This window comes from Acanthochromis polyacanthus, chromosome 5, assembly GCF_021347895.1.
Source record: "Acanthochromis polyacanthus isolate Apoly-LR-REF ecotype Palm Island chromosome 5, KAUST_Apoly_ChrSc, whole genome shotgun sequence".
In the NCBI taxonomy this organism is placed as follows: domain Eukaryota; kingdom Metazoa; phylum Chordata; class Actinopteri; family Pomacentridae; genus Acanthochromis; species Acanthochromis polyacanthus.
In genome coordinates this window covers 43,400,288-43,419,999 of record NC_067117.1, presented here as the reverse complement: position 1 = coordinate 43,419,999, position 19,712 = coordinate 43,400,288, and the positions used below count along the sequence as shown (strand labels likewise).

The window sequence follows — 19,712 nt, the reverse complement described above, 5'->3', positions numbered from 1 at the left end:
TGGTATATTTTGAGCAGACTAACAAATCAGTCTGATCCTGAAGTTAACTCTGCATCACTCCTCTAAGACCTGCCCAGACGTCTAGCATACTGCTCTCAAATGCAACCCTGGGAAAATGCAGTTTATTGGCAAGTAAATTTAATTAAAGCAGAAGTCAGATTGTGACATTTTCTGAACCACATGTAGCTGCACGTCATAATAATCCAAAGCAAAACTTATCGAGTCCTGCTCAATATGAAGTTCTGGGTCATACAAATGAAAAAAAAACACTTTTTTTTCTTTGAATTTACAGAACTGACTTCAGAGGGTGATTTACAAACAAAACTCTTATAAAGTATTTGATATGTCAAAGCCAAAATTTCCCAATGATTTTTAAAGAGATCTATATTTTATGAAAGGAAAGGAAGTGCACTAAAAGTTCATGCAAATGATTCCTTCAGTGACTGTGTTTCTACACCAAAACCACATTACAGAACAAAACTCTACTGTAACAAGTACTATGAGAGTGGTAAGAAAAAGGCAGGTAGTATGGGAATGGTTGGTCACTGGTTCATCCTACAGCAGGAAAATAAAAGAAACTATTTAGGGAAAACAACCAGAACCTTTATATGATTTAGGACCAGCACAGTCTCCAGACCTAAACATGGCTGGCTTGGACTGAAGCACATTAGTAGGAACTTCTGCAAGAGTGACTGGACACAAACTTTCCAAAAAGCATTTAATTTCCAGTGTAAGAAATAATCCATAATTTTGACTGCTGAATGACACAAACATTTTTTGAAATAAAATTTAAGATCCCCCCCAAAAAATAAAAATAAATAAACAAAATTATAAAATAATGCTGGAGAAATTAACTGAAAAATTCCTGTTAGGAAACATTTTTTCTGATCCAACAGATAACTATGACACACAGACATACAGCTGGGGTCATAAATTAACCCACTTGGTTGCTTGAAGGTTAAGTTTTGTGGCTCATTTCTGAACAATATTTATAAATACCCTTTTTCTTGCTTTCTGCTCTAGTTAAAATTTCACCAAAATATCTGCTCATTTTCTACAGTCTTACACAAGTAACTGATCTCTTTAATTTGAAACCAGCTATAGTTTCAAAGCAGAATATGTGCAGATCATGATATAAATACTACAAGAAATAATCTTCTTTATTCTTGAGGCGATATGGGCCTGTGACAATGGTTTTATTTGCGTATCCATGGTTTATTTGGTACAATTCATGTTGCATCTGTGCACAATATGAATAGCAGCTGTGCAGTGCAGCTGTCGATGATAATGAGTTCACGTGTGTTGCTGAATTTACCAGCAGCAGTGTTGAAGCAAGTAGTGGGAATTTGCTTTCAGGGCTTGTTTTAAGTCATGCCAAAGTTTATCTGCATGAAGCAATAATAATAGGATTTTTTTTGTTGCTGTAAAAAAAGAAAACATGTTTACCTACACATTCCTGATTTCAAGAAGGTCTCTTCCATTACAGGAAACTCTTCTCTTCATCCATGCTTTATTCTACTTGCAGCCTTATATTGAAAAAAGTGTGGTTTGATAGATAAAGCTGCAAATTTTCACATGTAATAATGAATATTTTATTCCATTCTCCTGTTGAATAATGACTAAATTTAAAACAAAAAGAGCAGCACTGATGCGTCGTGGTATTCTTAGCTGTTCTACTGTCTCACCCAGCATTGATTTAGTCTCAGCTGTCGCTTTCCCAGAACACAGCACATTAGATGTTTCTGGAGCCATAAGCAGAATTTGATCTCTCACCATCCTGAATTAAGTCACCTGGATGAAACCTTCAGACATTCTTAAAAATATACTGGAAGTGATTGTGGAAAGCAATAATAGTGAAAGACACACTTCCAACAAATATTCTAAATAAGTTGTCTTATCATCACAGTGGAGCCATATTTGTCCAATATTTAGCTGTATATATTTATCACAGCTTGAAATAAAGAGTATAAGACATTTTTCTAAAACTAATAAAAGTAGGCTCGTTAAACAAGTTTACTTCGTATGTCCAGGTATGGCTATTTTATCTATCTATATGTATATACAGTCATTGAAAAAACGATTCGACCTTGCTTGTTTTCTTCAATTTCTTGTTCATTTTCATGCCTGGTACCACTAAAAGTATATGACCTGAAGAATACAATGAATGCAACAATAAATTCAGCTGATTCCATAATACTTTATGTCCTGTTTGACATGCTTCAGCTTCATTCTATTCCCAAGGTATATAAGAGGACATTTCAAGTCATAAGCAGCACAGTCGAGAGTGGTTTCCTGCATTCAAGCCATAGCACAACTCAGAAGTTGTCAGCTCTCACATCATGCCTAAAACTAAAGAATTATATGAAGCCACAAAGGCAGCCATCTTGGCACTGCTGGAAATTGTCATGAGTGAGAGACGGGTAGCCAAAAAAACTGAAGATCTCCAAGACAGTCGTTCATTACACCAAGAAAAAACAAACAAACCCAACATGGTTTTACCAAAATGCTAGCTGGTTACATCAGGAAACGTCTTTCTACCCACCAGATGACCATCACTCATCTGGTTCTGTGTCAGGAATCGTTGTCAGACCTCCAGGGACCTTAAAAATGAGTGTACACTGTGGAGAAATGTCACTTGTTCAGCAAGGTCAGTTGGAAACCGACTTCTTGAAGCTGGTCTGAAGTCTCATAGAGCAGGAAGAAGCCCTTCATCAAGGAAAGGCAGAGGAAAGCCCGGTTAGTCTTTGCTGGGATCACAAGGATTGGACTGTTGGTGATTGGGCTAAGGTTCTCTTCAGGGATGAATCCAGTTTTCAGTTGATGCCCACTCCAGCCGACTTACTGGTTAGGAGGAAGCCTGGAGAAGCTACAAACCAGACTGTCTGTCCCTACAGTAAAACATGGGGGTGGATCAGTGATCATCTGGGGTAGTTTCAGTCTGGGTGGAACAGGGAGAATGAACCAGGTCATGTACAGGACTACTCTGGAAAACTCTTTCCTGCCTCCAATGACTGGATTTTCCAACACGACAATGCCCCTTACCACATGGCAAGGTCAGTCAAAGCCTGGATGGAGAACCAAAACACTAGAACCATGCCTTGGCTGCTCAATCACCAGATCTAAATCCAATTGAAAACCTGTGGAAAATCATCAACCGCTAAATGGAGAATCACAAGCCCAAAAACAAAGCAGATTAGTTAGAATTAGTGCAACAGGAATAGGCTGCTGTGGTCAGAAGCTGGTAGAGAGCATGCCAAGACGCATGGCTGCAGTCATCAGAAACAATGGTTATGGATCAGTACTAACTCCTGTGTGGATCATGAGACTAAAACAGACAGAAAAGAAAACATGGAATCCTAAAAGCTGTTTTTGGCAGAACAATGCCATAGCTATTGATGGAAGAACTGAAGTGACTTTGGTTATTATCAAGAAAACAATGAAAAATGTCTGATACCAGCTCTGAAATTAAACTCTTATGAGTTATTTTTGTTGTTATTATTATATTTGTCCAAACAAATGTACCTTTAGTGGTACCAAATTGAAGAAAATGAGGGAGGACTAATCATTTTTTCCATGATTATATCCATCTACCGTGGCTCGGTCGGTGAACGCACCACCCATGTCTGCTCTCTGATGTTACTCGGTCCATGAACGTAGCACGCCTGTCTGCTCTCTAGTTACAGTATGGCGGCTGGGACTTGCGGAGGAGGACAACTTCTTCCAGATTCCTTCCAGAAAACTGCAGAAAGGCGACGGCAGTAACAGCGAACCACCGCAACAAACACAAACTGTACTGCGACAGACGACGACAGCGTAACCTGTGGCTTTTACCGAGGCTTTTCCCGGAAGATAATCGCGCTGGTGTGATGCGTGAGGACCCGCCGTCAAGAAACTCCCCTGATTTTTCCGCGTCTGTTTCTGCCCCGACTGTCAGTTAGCCGGCTAGCTGCTAGGTAGCTCACCTTCATGCTAACACTCGCTTGCAGGGCTCTTCGGTAGGCAAAAGTGAGGCTAGCCTGCTGCTTTTATTCGCCTCAGGAGACAGGGATGGCATATCGGATCCATTCAGTAAGCGAGCTGGTTGAGAAGGGCGGGGAGAAAACATTTGAGGACCTGAATGATAACTTTGTCAGCACTCATTAGCCTAGCCTAGCCTAGCCAGAAACCGTTGGCCGAGAGTTAGCGCTTCGTATGTCCACTAACGAGCTAGCCAATTAGCATTTTTAGTTGCACAAGACGACCTGCTAATCCTCACTTCATTCCAGCGTGTGTTCTTACTAATTCAGACACAGAGTGGGCACTGGACCGCGGTAGTTGGTTAGTTGATCTTGACTGTTTGGTAACTCAGGGGTGTTTAGTCGGCGTTCAGACGTGCTAGCGGTTCTGTAGGTGTTCTCTGGAGGGAGTGGTAACGATAGGTAGCTAGCTAAGGTAGGCTCCCTGTATCAGGGCAACAAGGTCACTCAGATTATGACAGGCTGTAAATGACACATAGATTACAGGTGACACTTTACGGAACGACAGATGTATGCAAGCCGACTGCAGTGTTACACGGTGGGGTGTGCGCCTGTTAGCCTGCTGCAAGGCATGACAACACCGCTTTAAAGCGCGCAATCATTTGATTAAACTGCCCCAGGTATACTTCCACTACATAGATAGCTGGCTGTATTGATCAGTACTCTCAAGTATTGACGTGAGGGCCTGAAGATCCAGTCTGGAAGCTAACTGGTTTTCCCCCTCCTGCTCCAGTGCTGGACCAGTTTGATGGACGTGGGGGGCTGTTGGCCAGGCTGTCAGAGCTATACTCAGTCATGTATGTCTTGACACATGGTATTGTGGTCTGTACATAGTGCCTGCTGTCAGATATCAGTGTCGTTATGTAGCTTTGGTGGACAGTCAATGAGAGGAATGTCTTGTCTTTTTTATACCTGTTGGTTTGTTTTTTATTTTGATTTCTTTTCAAACACGGAAGAGTCTTGTTGAATCAGTGCAGCCCAGGCTGTGCACAGTGGACAATGTTCATCAGTTAGTGCCTAGAAGACTAGAGGACGAACATTTCTGCCTGTATTTAGGCCACAGATATTGTAGATTATTCACTGGGGATTGCAACAGAACTCCGCCACTCTGGATCAGGAAAACGTGTCCCTCGTGTCTGGTTGGAGTAATACTCTCAAGCCAAAATCAATGCCTTCAGCGCTGGCTGTGTTCGCTTGCCGACCAAACTCGCACCCATTCCAGGAGCGGCATGTTTACCTGGATGAGCCAGTCAAGATCGGCAGGTCGGTGGCTCGGTGTCGCCCGGCCCAGAATAACGCCACCTTCGACTGTAAGGTGCTGTCCAGGAATCATGCCCTGGTATGGTTTGACCACAAGACTGGCAAGGTAAGAGACAATGATAACGTTTCATTACTGTGGTTTCCCATCAGGAACAAATCTGGTGTAAATCTTCACACACTTTCTACCAAATGTGTGTTTTTTCCTTTTGTGAAAAGCCACATTGAATGGATGACTTGTTTTGCAAAATTCTAAAGCAGAAAAGCCTCATGGACTATCAGCCAGTCTTCCAAACTTGGATTAAGCCTAGTCTTAGGCAAAAAGAAACATTTATTGAAGCTCAATGGAGGGTTTTTAGTCCAGCAGTCAGCTTCATCCATATCTGGGAAACTGAGCCTTTCACTCAGACAATTTTGCCAGAAGCAGATCATGAAGAACTATTTGGATGTTAATTCATCATAACTGAGCACATTCAGTTTGATCAACAGTGCGTTCACATTGGGCATATTTGAAGAGAAAGGTCAGACTCTGGGGTGTTGCCTCTTTTATACTTATCCAACACTGTACTGGGAAGGTAAAGCACAAGAACTCCTAGAAGAGACACAAAGCAGAACAAAATACAGTTTGAATCAGGTCTGGATTTAAATACATTCATCTTGTTTGAAGACAAACAGTCCACCTAAGCCTTGTTCATTGGTGGGCTCTGTATGAGTCATACCATTTCTGTGTATTAACTCTTGATGTAATGGTGCTGGCTGAATCTGATTGATGTGAAGATAAAGTGGAACTTTCCACACCTGGAACCTTTCAGATCCTGTTAAAGGTTATGATCTGTGGTCTTCGTTTCTGTTTAAACTTTACTTGAACAACCATAACAGTTAGGATGTAAGCAAAAATAAATCTGAGTTGTTGAACCAGTCTCAGGTTGTGTGTTAGGGATCAAACATATTGAATAATCCATTTCATGTTGTGTAACTAATTACAGGGTCTCATTAATTATTCAAGCACTTGTCATCTAGTGAAATAATTGTCAGCCGTTTTTATGTTCAACAAATTGCTTTGAGTAACTTTATGAGAAAAAGAGGTCTATATTCTGTAATTCCAGCTTCTTGGCCTTTTCTGGTTCCTTTCCTCCTCCATGACGATAGACTGAGTGTCTTTGGGTTGTGGACAAAACAAGATTTCTGAGGATGTCCTCTTGTGTTTCAGGAAACACTGAGGAGCATTTTTCATCACTCTGTTTTTTAATAGACCGGACAGCAAATTGAGAAACTAATAATCGACAGTGATGGTGCCCCGATTCTTAAAAAAGACTTCTTTATCGAGAACAAAGACATCTTTTTGGGGAACATTAAAGAAAAAACGTTAAATGCACTCTGCTCATCCTCACTGCTTTGTACTAAATCAAGAGACAAAATGTAATCTGTTATGAGAACACTTTATCAAATTTCTTCATCTGCAGTACTGAATGATTTCAGTAAATTCTGTTATTAAAAAATGTACATAACTATTATTTTCCAGTGTCAGAAGTTTAGATAGCAAGAATCAAATGACTACAAATCTTTATTTCTTGATGGGACAAACTTAGTCCTGGACTAAACACAACTCAGAGTAGAAATCCATTGAATGACATCCAGTTTATCCCTGAAGAGAGGAAGGATCAAAGTAAATCTTTTTCCAGGGAACCGCTCTGTTATTTCTTTAGAATCCACAGGTCTGAGATCTAAGACAGATGAAATCTGTGCGCTGCAGCATCTGTTGCTGTGTGTCTGTGGTTTCTGTGTAGAACAGGTTGAACAGGCCGAGACAACCATGGGATTACCCAGCTATGTGGCATTCAGGGACTCTGAAATACCCTGCGAGTGTTTGTGTGTGCGTGCACTTGGCATAAGCTATTTATACTGACACTGGTAGCGTCATCCTTTCCTCTCTCCAGGGATAAACGCACACACACATGGACTGACCAGCATGCACAATAACTGATTTATTGGCACCTAGAATTGACACAGATATTCTATGCTGAAACTGGGAATTAGTTATTTAGGTTACTGGTTTATTCCCAGAGTGTTTATTAATGGCTCAGGAAATGCTGTCCTGTTACTTTAGCTGATAAACATGCTCGGTTGAACCTAAATACTCATAAATAATTATAGGAGACGTTTTACGAGTGCTGAGTGAAGGCTCTGTTTGGGCTAAAATACAGGAAGACTCCCTTATGTATGAGCTGTTTTTGGATAAAATAAAGATTTTGTTTAATGCCAGTTAAATTGTCACATTTACAGTCATGACCAAATTTTACATCGACTTTCAATAACTATTACGACGTATATTTTTCCCATCAGTCTTTGCCATACTCGCACAAAATGAATGGGACTATTTTAGTGCCAGTGGAACTGGTGTTTTACACAAAGTAAAAGCAATGATGAAGAAGGGAGCTTACCTGTACAGTGGCCAGAAGGTCTGGGACCCAGCTGGGTGTTCCAGCAGACAGAGACCCCCAGAATGCATCCACAGTGGTAAAGAAATGGCTAAAAGCGGTCAGAATATAGGTTTTAGACTGGCCACCCCAAGGTCCTGACTTAAACCCCAGCAATAAATGTAGTTTAATTTTACCAATTCTGTCAAGAGCAGTGGTTAAAGATGCGGCTAGAAACTTCTGGTCGGCTACCAAATGTGCCTAGCTGAGATGGAAATGGCCAAGAGACTTGTATATAAATATTAACATTTCTGTCTATATATATGTCTATATATTTTTTACCCAGCAGATTTTGTCATATTTCCAGAAGACCTACAATACATCCAAACAACCAAAATACTTGTTTTTGTGACAAAGACTCGGTTTTCCACGATTCCATCACAGGAAATTCAGTTACAGGAAAGTTTTCAGTTATTGGAAACTCAAAACTGTCATGATATCCGCGGTCTTTACAAGTGGATGTAAGCTTTAGTTCACAACTCTAAGCACAGATGCACAGAATCTGGTGACTATGGAGTCAAGGCTCCATCCCTGAACTGCAGTGTTTCTGGTTCATGTCTGGCATCTTTCTTTCCTCCCTTCCTTTAATGACATCTCTTATCTTCCAGCTATACGATAAAGGCATAAAAGGTCTCCAAATGATGATTCATAGATGCAGGATTTCAATAAAAACCTACAAAAATAATCACATTTAAAAATGGAACATGAAAAAGGTAGAAACATGTCGGCCATGTGGAAATGGTTGGTTACATCTGAGTCTTAATCCAGACGTTATTCACAGACGTGATTCTCGTACTGTACATAGTGATTGTGTTAGAAGTGCACCCGTGTAAAACAGCAATGCAACTAACAATTTCTTTACTGATTCTTTCTCAGTTAATCCAAGTTTAGCTTCTACACAGCAGTGAGGATGAGCACTTCAGCTTAGCATTTTCCTTTTATGTTCCCAAAAATGACATCTTTGTTCTAGATGAAGACGTCATCTTTTGTCAATATATTTTTATTGTTGATTCTCTGTTGATTAGTTTCTCACTTGATCTGGCTTTGAGGTGTAACGGTACTCACATTTTAGAAGGTTGAATTTGACAGTTTTAGATTTTTTTATACAAAAAGGATTCTCAGGCCTCCGTGAGGAATACCTGTGACAACAACCCATTTGGAAATCAGCAACAGGTTCTTAGTTAAATTTATTTATTTTGTTTGTTTCGATTTCCATTATTCTTTAGATGTAATTTCTATTTGACAGTTTTTGTATTTTTGTCCTTCCTCAGTCTTAGTGCAGTGTCCTCAGTAATGTTCATCAACACTCATTTTAAAAAGTGAGGGTCAAATGCTGTTTTAAGGAATTGACATGCTGGAAAGACGATCATTTCAGTTGCTGCATGTGATCTGGCTGCGGTGCAGACAGAGAAAATTTCAGTACATCATCTCTAAGATTAAGGTTTCAGTATTGAAAATTGTTTAGAATTTAATTTCCAGTTAACTGATCAACTGGAATCTGAATATCTGGATCTCAAAATAGATATTCAGATGCCACCGTCACCACCAAATATTCGGGTATTTGGGTCCAGCCCCACTTATTATTAGTATTAGTTATATTCTGAGAACTATTTTAAAAGTCCAGAGTTAGTTTTTGTGGTACAGTTTGTCATACCTGCTCAATCAGTTTTGATAATAGGAAAAAAATCTTCTTTTTTTTAAATCAAGTATTCCATATTAACTACATATGGTCGAGAAAATTTCACTAGTTGATTTCTGCATCATATTTTATTCACGTGTGCTCAAAGAAGGGACTTTACAGGATGGCTTAGTCATTTTTGTCATATTTCAGTCACCCATAATCAGTGAGTATTTGATCTGCGTGTCCATAATTACTGGTTCTGAAATCAGAAAAAAATCAGGCATTTATGTTCAATAGTTCTTGAGAAAAAATACATTAAAAGTTGGTTTGCATATTATTTAAACAAACACAAAATCTCAGAAAGTATTTAATATAAAATAATTACTTTTTAAAAATATATTTCTGTATTTTTTGTTATAAAAATTCAGGCAAATCAGAGATGGTTGAACAGATTGTTAAAGAAATGACTTGATGATTTGAGATGACCCATTTAATGTGTCTGATGTCTGTAAAGAGTTTATTGTTCACCTCTTAAATAAAATATGTTTTCTTTTTTCTAAAGCCAGTATAACAGTGGGTAGTGCTTTATCCGTAGCTATTTTCATAGTGGGAATGTATTAGACACATGAAGTGTGGTTAGATTGTGCGTTTAGTGTACAATTATGACATCAGGTGGCTGCACACAAACAAACAGTACATAAATACAAAATATGTGCAGCATTCAAATTGTGGTAATACTGATGGACTGTTTGATGGTTCTCTGTTCGCTTCTTCCTTGCTTGCATGTTGACATTCAGACACACACAGACCTGGCTTGCCTAACCGATACCTCATAACTGCAGGTTCCTGTTGCAGCAAGAACGTTGTCTGTCACATGAGTCTGCAGTTTAAGTTGGTTCACAAAGCCACTGACAGTTTCATTTTGTGTTTAAATTGACTTGAGTTTGGTGTGACTGTAGCTTTCATTTAAGTTGTTCACTGTTAGAGATTAAAATACAGCTGTGCAACCAAAAGTAGAATGCCAGTGGAGACTGTTGGGATATACTGCTCAGTGGTTAGCACTGTCACCTCACAGCTACAAGATCCTCGGTTTGCATCTCCTGGTCCTGGGATCTTCCTACATGGAGTCTCCATGTTCTCCTGTACATGTGTGGCTTTTCTCCAGGTTCTCCAGCTTCCACAGTCCACAAACATGCTGAGGTTAACTGGTGATTCTAAACTGTCTGTAGGTATGAATGAGAGTGTGATTGTTTGTCTCTGTGTGTAGCCCTGTGACAGACTGTTACCTGTCCTTAAGTCAGCTGGGATAGACTCCAGTCCTGCCATGACTCTAATGAGGATTAAGTGGTGTGGAGATGATGGAGGGATATTTACTCGTCCTCACGGTGTTGATGTTCAGCACTTTTCACGTGCACTTTGTTTTGGTGAGATAAGTGTGCAGTAGAGAGAAGCAGGTGTGATTGGTCACATTCTGGGATTGATGAACCAATCACTTGGCTCAGTGATCCAGCAGATTGCTTTGTTATTGATTTTTATCAAGCTGTACATGACAGCGTGATCTCCTCCTGCAGGACGACTGGGAGACGCTCAGACAGCGTGCACTCACTGTTTACATCTGAAGGACTTTAAGCAGCACTCTTCTCTGGTCCTGGAACATTCGTTATGTCTTTAACTTTTGGCCAGCGTTATTGTTTTGCAGCGTGATTGAAATATGATTGCCGATACATTACCCAGAATTAGTCTTGCATAGAGGAGTTTCTGGTGCCTTTCAAAGGGGTTTTAGTCTGAGAAAAGTCAAAATTAGCCCATTGGACTTTCATTTACTCAAGCATACTGAGCATTTATTTAGTCAGATGGACAGAAATAACAGAAAATTCATAGATTTGTGACAAATGAAGTACCACAGGCTCATTCACTTTACTGTTGTGTGCATTCACCATCCAAAGGCCCACTGAGGGCCAGGAAACCCTGCTGACTACTGTAAAGGAGAGATGAAATATCTGACATGAGTACAGCTGAAGAGGTCAATATCTAAGAGGCTCTTAGTAAAATAATGCAGCGTGTGTTGAAGCAGCAGCTGTCATGGGAAGGTCTGAGCAGACCCTGAAAGTACTGGTGGGACCTGAATTGTAGAAGCTGATATCCAGCTAATCAGACACCTGCAGGAGGAGCAGCCTCTTCGTTTCACAGATGAACAGTGCACTGTTCAATGAGATGTCAGTGCTGTGTCATTTATGGTTTAGTATTTCTTCCTTCCTTCATAACTTTGAAAAACTGTCCATAGATTGAAAAGCGATTAAATATGTTGTAATTATGTGTCATGTATGAGAGGTTTTGTCCATTAATGCATAAATTCGGTCTTCCATTTTCTGTCTTTTTATCATTGCTCTTAGCCTGATGCTTGTTTTCATTCCATGTGAAACGACTTCTAGACTATATAAACATGCTAGTGCCCTAAAACACTGAAAGATCCACGTTTTCATGGATCAGATGTGAATATTGAAGTATTTGTTTTCTTAAGTGTAGATCAAGTATACCTGACTAATGCCACAGACTGGAGGAAGTCGGAAATATTAGGGCTCATGTTGCCGCTTCTTTTAGGAACACCTGAGAAAGACACCAGACAACTTAAAACCTGTTTCTTCTCGATTAGTTAATAGGGTGATGAAAAATGCGTCTACTTGCTGTTTCAGTCACAGTCGATGTATAAAAATACTTCAGACAGCCCTCATAGGCCTGTTTGGTTTTAACGTGTGAAAGAGAAAGAAAGGTGGATTGAATGACATCATACAGAAAGCATGAAGGTTCACCAGGTCCAGTGTCATGGTGTTGTACATGGGGACACAGAATGGAACACTGACGATGGTTCACACCAGCGTTACACCCGTGCTTTGCCTGTAATAACCAGTCAACTTCTCTGCTGTGAAAGTGGCTTTTAATACTACCTGAGATATGTTCTTAAATTTGAGCTAGAACAGTGGCGATGCTGTCAGTGAATGCCAACAAACTAACCTATCCTATTCTGTCACTAAGGCAGTGAAAAACAACCTGCCAGTCATTCATATAGTGGGTGTGCACAATGAGCCTGAACACCTGACAGTTAATGAGATCAGGATAGGCTTATCCTTCTGCACAGCGTGTGGAGGCTCTGTCTGACTTTAAAAACACTCACTGGATCTTCACGCTGGCAAATGATTTAAGGCTTTAGTCAAATTGTAGTTTTGGTGAAGGATGTTTCCCATAAGTTTATCACATTAGCAGGACAGCGTCTGCCAGCAAAAAGTTGAATTACATTTTTCAGCTGCTACTGACTTCACTTACTGTTCCATTGTTGTTGCAACACAGTGTTGGAGCTGAATGTCTTTTCTTACCCTGCATGTTTCCCTGCTTTCAGCCTGTATACTCCTGTGCAATACGTGATGTCAGGCCAGGGTCATGTTTGATCAGCTCTCTGTGGGATTTAGAGCTGAGAAGTAAAAAGAATGCAGGGGCAACCCAGACAGAAATTTATCTATGAATGAATGATTTGAGAGCATGATCAGCCTGAAGCCCTCTGGTTTTCTAATGTACATGTACCAGGCCACACAGTAGGAATATTCAAGTGAAAAACGTGTCTTCTCAATTTTTTTATTGTACTTACTGTAGCCAAAATTATGAACATACTTATTTTGATCGATATTGAGAAGACAACTAAATATTTGTATTGAATTTTGACATTTAAACAGAGCAGTGTTTTCATGCTGCGTTACGTTCCTGCTAATATATAAATCTTTCCATCAGAGCAAGGTGGGACCTTAGTCACAGTGTGTCCCCAAGAAGAGACAGGAGGTTGCACATAAACTTTACTCAATTAAATCATGAGGCCTGCGTTGACTGTGTTAAGTTGTGTAGTGTCCCTGTTTTGGGTATCTGAGTTGATGCTGGACAATAACAGGGATTCCATTAGATAACATGAGCAACGTTATTGCTGTTGGCCTTCATACATTCAACTTATTTCATTTTGGGTTTTTTTTTCAGGTGTTCATTGTGTTGCTTTTAGGTACAAACAGAATTTCAAGTGTTCTATGCATGTTATTTGTTCTTGCTTAACGGCCCTTGCCCTAAATCCCCCTAAATACTGCTAAACAACAGACGATGATCCAGGGACTAGCTCTGCTCCTTCTAATCTGCACTATTCATGTGATTTGTCTCCTCTCTGTTATATCTATACACAGTTTTATCCTCTGAATGGTCGCGGGGAGGCTGGAGTCTATCCCAGCTGTACACCCAGGACAGGTCACCAGTCCATCACAAGTACTCTGTTGTGTTTCACTTGTCTAATTTAGGCTCCAGCTACAACATCCAGGATATTTTTTATTTTACAAAGGCTGCTGCTTCAGGGGTCTGTGTGAGGAGGTATGGCGTCTCCACAGAAGTGAAGCCAAAACACCTGTCACTCCTGGTGGCTGGCTGTTGCTTTGGGACACTCTTTAGTGTGCAGTTTTCTATGAGCAGAGCACTTTTTACTGAAATGTCACAGTCAATCAAGTTCATTTTAATATCCAAGTCCTAATTGTGCCGTCATGTGAATATGTGCAAAATAATACAGCGGGTTTCATCAAAATAGCAGTAGTCTGAGGAAGTTTAAGACCAGCAATGGGCAGTCCAGATTTTCATGGAGTTCAGTCTCTAATACGCTAACAAACACGTTAGCATTACATGCTAAAGGTCAACGTATGGTTTCCATATTTGAGTCACTGAACATTGGTCAAGTGTATATGCAGCCCTATTAATCCTACAGTAATGGAGGTGATGGTCCGTTGTGTAGATGTCGTGTTGAATACAGAGAATCACAAAGGTTTCCTTGGATGCTTCTGAAAGGCACGCTGTGGTTGTGTGCTTTTTACAGGATATAGCAGGGAAAGCATGCAACTGCAGTTTCTTGTCTCAGCATCAGCTGAGCAGCATAGGATTTGGCACTACCATTTATGGAAAGTACAGTGCCTATCATAAGTATTCACAGACTTTGATGGTTTACCCTTTTATTGCTTTCATAAATCAATCATGGTCAATAAAATTTAGCTTTTTTAACAAAAAAAATTATTGGAAAAAAAACTCTTTAATGTCAAAGTGAAAACAGATTTCTATAAAGTAATGTTCTAATTCAATAGAGGTCCATCAAATTGTTGCCAATAGTCTCACAATTAGTGAAATGAAGATCACCTGAGTGGTGTGGGTGTGTTTCAAGTGATTGAGTTGTAAAACATCTGTCTGAAGGGTCCAGAGAGTGGTTGATCAGTATTCCTGGCTACCATTACACTATGAAGACAGAAGAACACTCTAAGCAACTCAGGGAAAGGGTTATTGAGAAGTACAATTCAGGGGATGGCTACAAAAACATTTCCAAGGCACTGAACATCCCCCGGAGTTCAGTGAAATCAATTATCAAGAAATGGAAGGAATATGGCACTTGTGTGAATCTGCCTAGATCAGGCCGCCCTCGTAAACTGAGTGACCTACAAGTAGGAGACTAGTGAGAGAAGCCACCAAGACCCTACAACTACTCTGAAGGAGTTACAAGCTTCAGCTGCTGAGATGGGAGAGACTGTGCATGTAGCAACTGCTGCCCGGGTTCTTCACCGGTCAAAGCTTTATGGGAGAGTGGCAATGAGAAAGCCACTGTTGAAGAAAAGTCATATTAGATCTGGACTAGAGTTTGCCAAAAAGCACGTGGAAGACTCCATGGTCAAGTGGAAGAAGATTCTTTGGTCTGATGAGACCAAAATTGAGCTTTTTGGCCATCAGACAAGACGTCATGTTTGACGGAAACCAAACACTGCACATCACCAAAAACACAGCATCCCCACTGTGAAGCATGGTGGTGGCAGCATCATGCTGTGGGGATGTTTCTCAGCAACTGGACCTGGAAGGCTTGTAAAGATAGAGGGCAGAATGAATGCTGCAAAATACACTGAAATCCTGGAGGACAATCTTTTTCAGTCTGCAAGAGAACTACGTCTTGGGAGAAGATTTATTTTCCAGCAAGACAATGATCCAAAACATACTGCAAAAGCTACACAGGAATGGTTAAAAAAGAACCAGGTAAATGTTCTGGAGTGGCCGAGTCAAAGCCCAGACCTCGATCCTATAGAGAATTTGTGGCTGTACTTGAAAAGGGCTGTTCATGCCCGATACCCGCACAACCTGACAGAGCTTGAGCAGTTTTACAAAGAAGAATGGAGCAAAATTACAGTGGGCAGATGTGCAAGACTGACTGAGACCTATCCACACAGACTCACTGCTGTGACTGCAGCCAAAGGTGATCTACTAAATACTGACTTGAAGGGGGTGAATAATTATGCAAACAATTATTTTATTTATATAATTCTCTTTCATTAACATTACTTTATAGAAATCTGTTTTCACTTTGACATTAAAGAGTTTTTTCCAATAATTTTTTTGTTAAAAAAGCTAAATTTTATTGACCATGATTGATTTATGAAAGCAATAAAAGGATAAAACATCAAAGGGGGTGAATACCTATAATAGGCACTGTATTTACAATTTAAAACGCCTCCATAGTCCAACAGTTTACAGCTCTTTAAATGATTAAATATAATGGTCTGTAATATAATGCAGCGACCACTGTGGGCTTTTCAATGGCCAGCGGGTAAATTTAGAGAGCAGAGCTGTCGATAGCCGATGTATAATGCTGATATCAATAACAAATTAAACAATAAATGTTGAGCTTCAGTAATACTGACAGCTATAACGGCTATCTGAGGATCAATAAGCTCTGATGTTAACAGTTCTGCTGACGGCGCTGTCCAAAGTAAGGAGGAGGTCAGTCAGTACCGTAGCTATGTATGACTTATTTCACTGGAGCTGACTCTTAAGGTGTTTGTTGCTAAAAGAGCAACTTGTGAGAACAGAAACATTATCAGTCCGCTGAAACTTTCAGCAGATGTTCATCACATACAGACAGAGAATCTGTTTTACTGCTAAACTCGTAGTTCATCCTTCGCTAACCATATATGCTGTGTTTGATAGCAGCCTGCACACGAAGTTAACTAACGTTGGTTAAAATGGAAAGTAACCGTTCTCTAGCTGTTTGATTAACTGTGACTGTTTCTGAGATTTAGAACATCATCTGAAACCATCGTTCAGAAGTTAATTTCATTCCATTTGATTGGGACTGCAGATGAACTCTGTCTTCCTTTAATTCTACTCTTTCTCTGAGTGAATGTTGGTATTAATGGTAGCAGTACGTCAGCTGTTTCCTTCATTCAACTATTAATATCACAGAGTAAAAATACTAAGAAAAAGTCCTGCATTAATATTTATACTCAAAAGCATACACTGAAAGTTTATTTCAGCACAGTTAATTCTGATAGAATGCTGGGGTTCAGGGAAACACACTGCATTTGTTTTATTTATTAAACCTGTGACACTGTCCACAGTACTCCATCCCATCAACACTACATCAGTGAGTATTAGGTGATTTGGTCAAAGGATTACTTTGTTCTCCTGAAAAATATTCTTGGACTTATTTCATCACATCACTTCATCATCACATCGTGGTACGTGGTAATGATTGGTTTGGTTAATTTATACACAGTACCTATGAGGAAATCAAGCAATCCTTATTCTGTTCTTGGTATTTAATTTTTTTTCTCTTTAAAAAAGAAAAAACTATCAAAAAATGCTAGTAACAGGACCATTAAGGAACCGGATCAATAGGCTGTATCTGTAGTAAGAGTAGTATTGTTAGCATCTGAACAGTGCCCATCTGCAGTGTGAAATGACCTCATGCAGTCCCTTTTAGCCATCGCTCTCTGCTTATCAGGTGATACTGATAATCTCAGAAGGACTTTTGATTGGCCCGTTGGTCTATCAGTAGTACTGACATCAGCGAGAACCCTCACAGCTACAGCAGATAATAAACTATATCACGTGATGCAGAAAGTGCTCATTTCCCTGAATAGGTAACTTGTTAAAAACCTACTTTTATTCCTTAAATGTGAGTTGGTGGTCTGCAGTGAACTTGTCATTGTACTGAGGCTTTACTTAGTTCTTGTTGATTGAGTAGATTTAAGGGCTGTTTGTACAGCTGTCACACCGCTGGTCTGGAACACCAACATGTCACAACAGCAAATATTTTCCAGACATTTTATCGTACAGGTGAACATCAGGTGCTGTTTGTGCTGTGTGAAACATTGTGTTATTGCCAGTCTCGTTGTTAGGTTATAATCAGGACAAACACACTCTCCCTACAGTAGGTGAGTCATTAGATGGCTGTAGGCCTCGTGTCTGCACAGATGAGAACAGGTTCTCCACTCCCTTCACCTTTAGTGTTTCTAAGCACAATTTTTTGAGCATGAATGGACAAACTTATAGCTGCATGGCTTAAATGTAAAGCTGTTAGACCTGCAGGTTAGCATTTTTTAAAACTGACTTTGTCTTAAAATCTCTGAATATAACTTGCATTAAAACACCGTCAGTGTCAGCGAGTTGTTTCTGTAAAAGCTGCCACTGGAAGACATGTTGTTCCACCTCCACTCAGTACATGGCACATTCAAAAAACACTTTGGGTTTAGCGATGGCAGGAAGCAGCCAGCCGGTTTGAGTTAGCCAATGTGGGGTTTTAACGTGGTGTAGAGGGTAGCTGGTTTGTGGTAAAGGTAACCAGAGAGCAGATCAGTCAGTGAACCTGGCAGCTGATGGAGAGCAGTGCTGACAGCAGGGCAGAGCTGTTGTCTGGTATCAGTCTGCCACGGCATGGTAAGAGCCTCAGTATGAATACCAGCACTGCACAGGAACACTGCTGCACCTACAATGTAGCTCTGCAACACTCCTTAAATCTGTGTGTGAATTAGACATTGTTGGCAGAAAAAGACCTCCTGGCTGCCTCAGCTTTGGCATTGTGCGTGTTCAGTCCTAAGAATACTGCAGCAGGACACCACAATACAGCTTTAGAAGTCACATTTCTACTGGTTACTGGACTATTACAGATGTCTAATTACATATTTTACATTTATTTCAGTGAAATGTCTGGTTTTCCAATATTTGTGACTTTCAGTGGCGATAACAGAAGAACATAAATCAGTTTTTACGTAGCTAATGATTGTAAGGGTGTCAAGAGTCAGACATGACAGTGCTCAGGTAGTCCACTGAGATGAAGGAACATCACTTATCGTAGAACACTGAGGTTCAGTGTCTATAAATATGGAAGGGCTGTGTGTCCAGGTCAATTACTTCATTGATAAACTCTTTTTCAACCCAGTTTTACTTCTGCTGGTGTTACCTTTAAGGAGAAAAACACTAAATCAACGCAGTTCCTAAAATAATCCATTAATTTTTGGCTTCAAGAGAAACAGACTACCTGATAAAACACTGACGCTTTTCCAGCTTTGAACAGGTCTAACCATTAGGTCTACCTTATTTAATGTTTACTAAATATTTACTCATAGTTGGCTCTAAACTAACTGACACCGTGTCCATTCAGACATCGGTGTGGTTGCATTTTATTCAGACTAATGAAAATCAGGTGTAAACTCTGCAAACAGCAGTTCAACCACCAACATGTCAGATCATCTATAAACAGCATTCTAACTGCTCTGTTGTATGCCTCAGTAGTTCTTGTGCTGGGAGTGATGGCTGATAGTCACATTTTCAGAAATCATATGAATATGGACAGGTGCATGCTGGTCTGAGTCCGTCGTTATAATTTTAATATAAGTTAATCATGAAAAATGATTGAATTTGCTGAAGTCATTTATGCTTAGAATGATAGCAGGTAAATTTCTCTCAGGCTGATTTAGTTCATCTTGAGATTACATTTAGATTTTCTTTGCCCCCCTGCGACCAATTTATGAATTAAATAATTTTGTTGGTTGGCAGCAGCCCTACGGTATGGATGACCCAAAGAAATCGATTGAAAGCAAATCTGACGGGGAGTTTTTCAGGTTGATAAGATATCAATATTGGAACCTTCTGTATTTTGTAAACCTGTCTAATGTTTTGGAATAGATAATCGGTTCATTCGGTTTGCACAGAATCTCAGTCTTCAGACTGTTTTTGTCATGGTGGAATACATCTTGACATGGCACCAGCTTTTACTGTCCTGAACCTGATACTTAAACGTTCTGAGCTTGAGGCGGGCTGCATAACGTGTTCATACATGATGGAAGATGTCAGAAGAAATGTTGCTTTTACTGTCTAGGTGTGTGAACCCCATAAACTATTTGTAAATCTGTTACATCACTCTATTATACATAATACAGTGGCTGCTAAGTCAGAGAAAATATCCCAGGAGCCTCAGAAAAAAACATACCATCTACAGCTGGACATTATTATACTTTG

At 39.9% G+C, this 19,712-nt stretch overlaps 1 protein-coding gene across 1 annotated transcript in view; it reads left to right on the top strand.

Moving 5' to 3' along the window:
• Positions 1-3,664: 3,664 nt before the first annotated feature.
• Positions 3,665-19,712, top strand: part of slmapa (sarcolemma associated protein a) — a 102,142-nt gene continuing 86,094 nt past the window's right edge. Inside the window, 1 exon segment of the mRNA XM_051948227.1 lies at positions 3,665-5,382. Coding sequence (XP_051804187.1) covers positions 5,185-5,382 — 198 coding nt within the window. The 5' untranslated portion in view covers positions 3,665-5,184.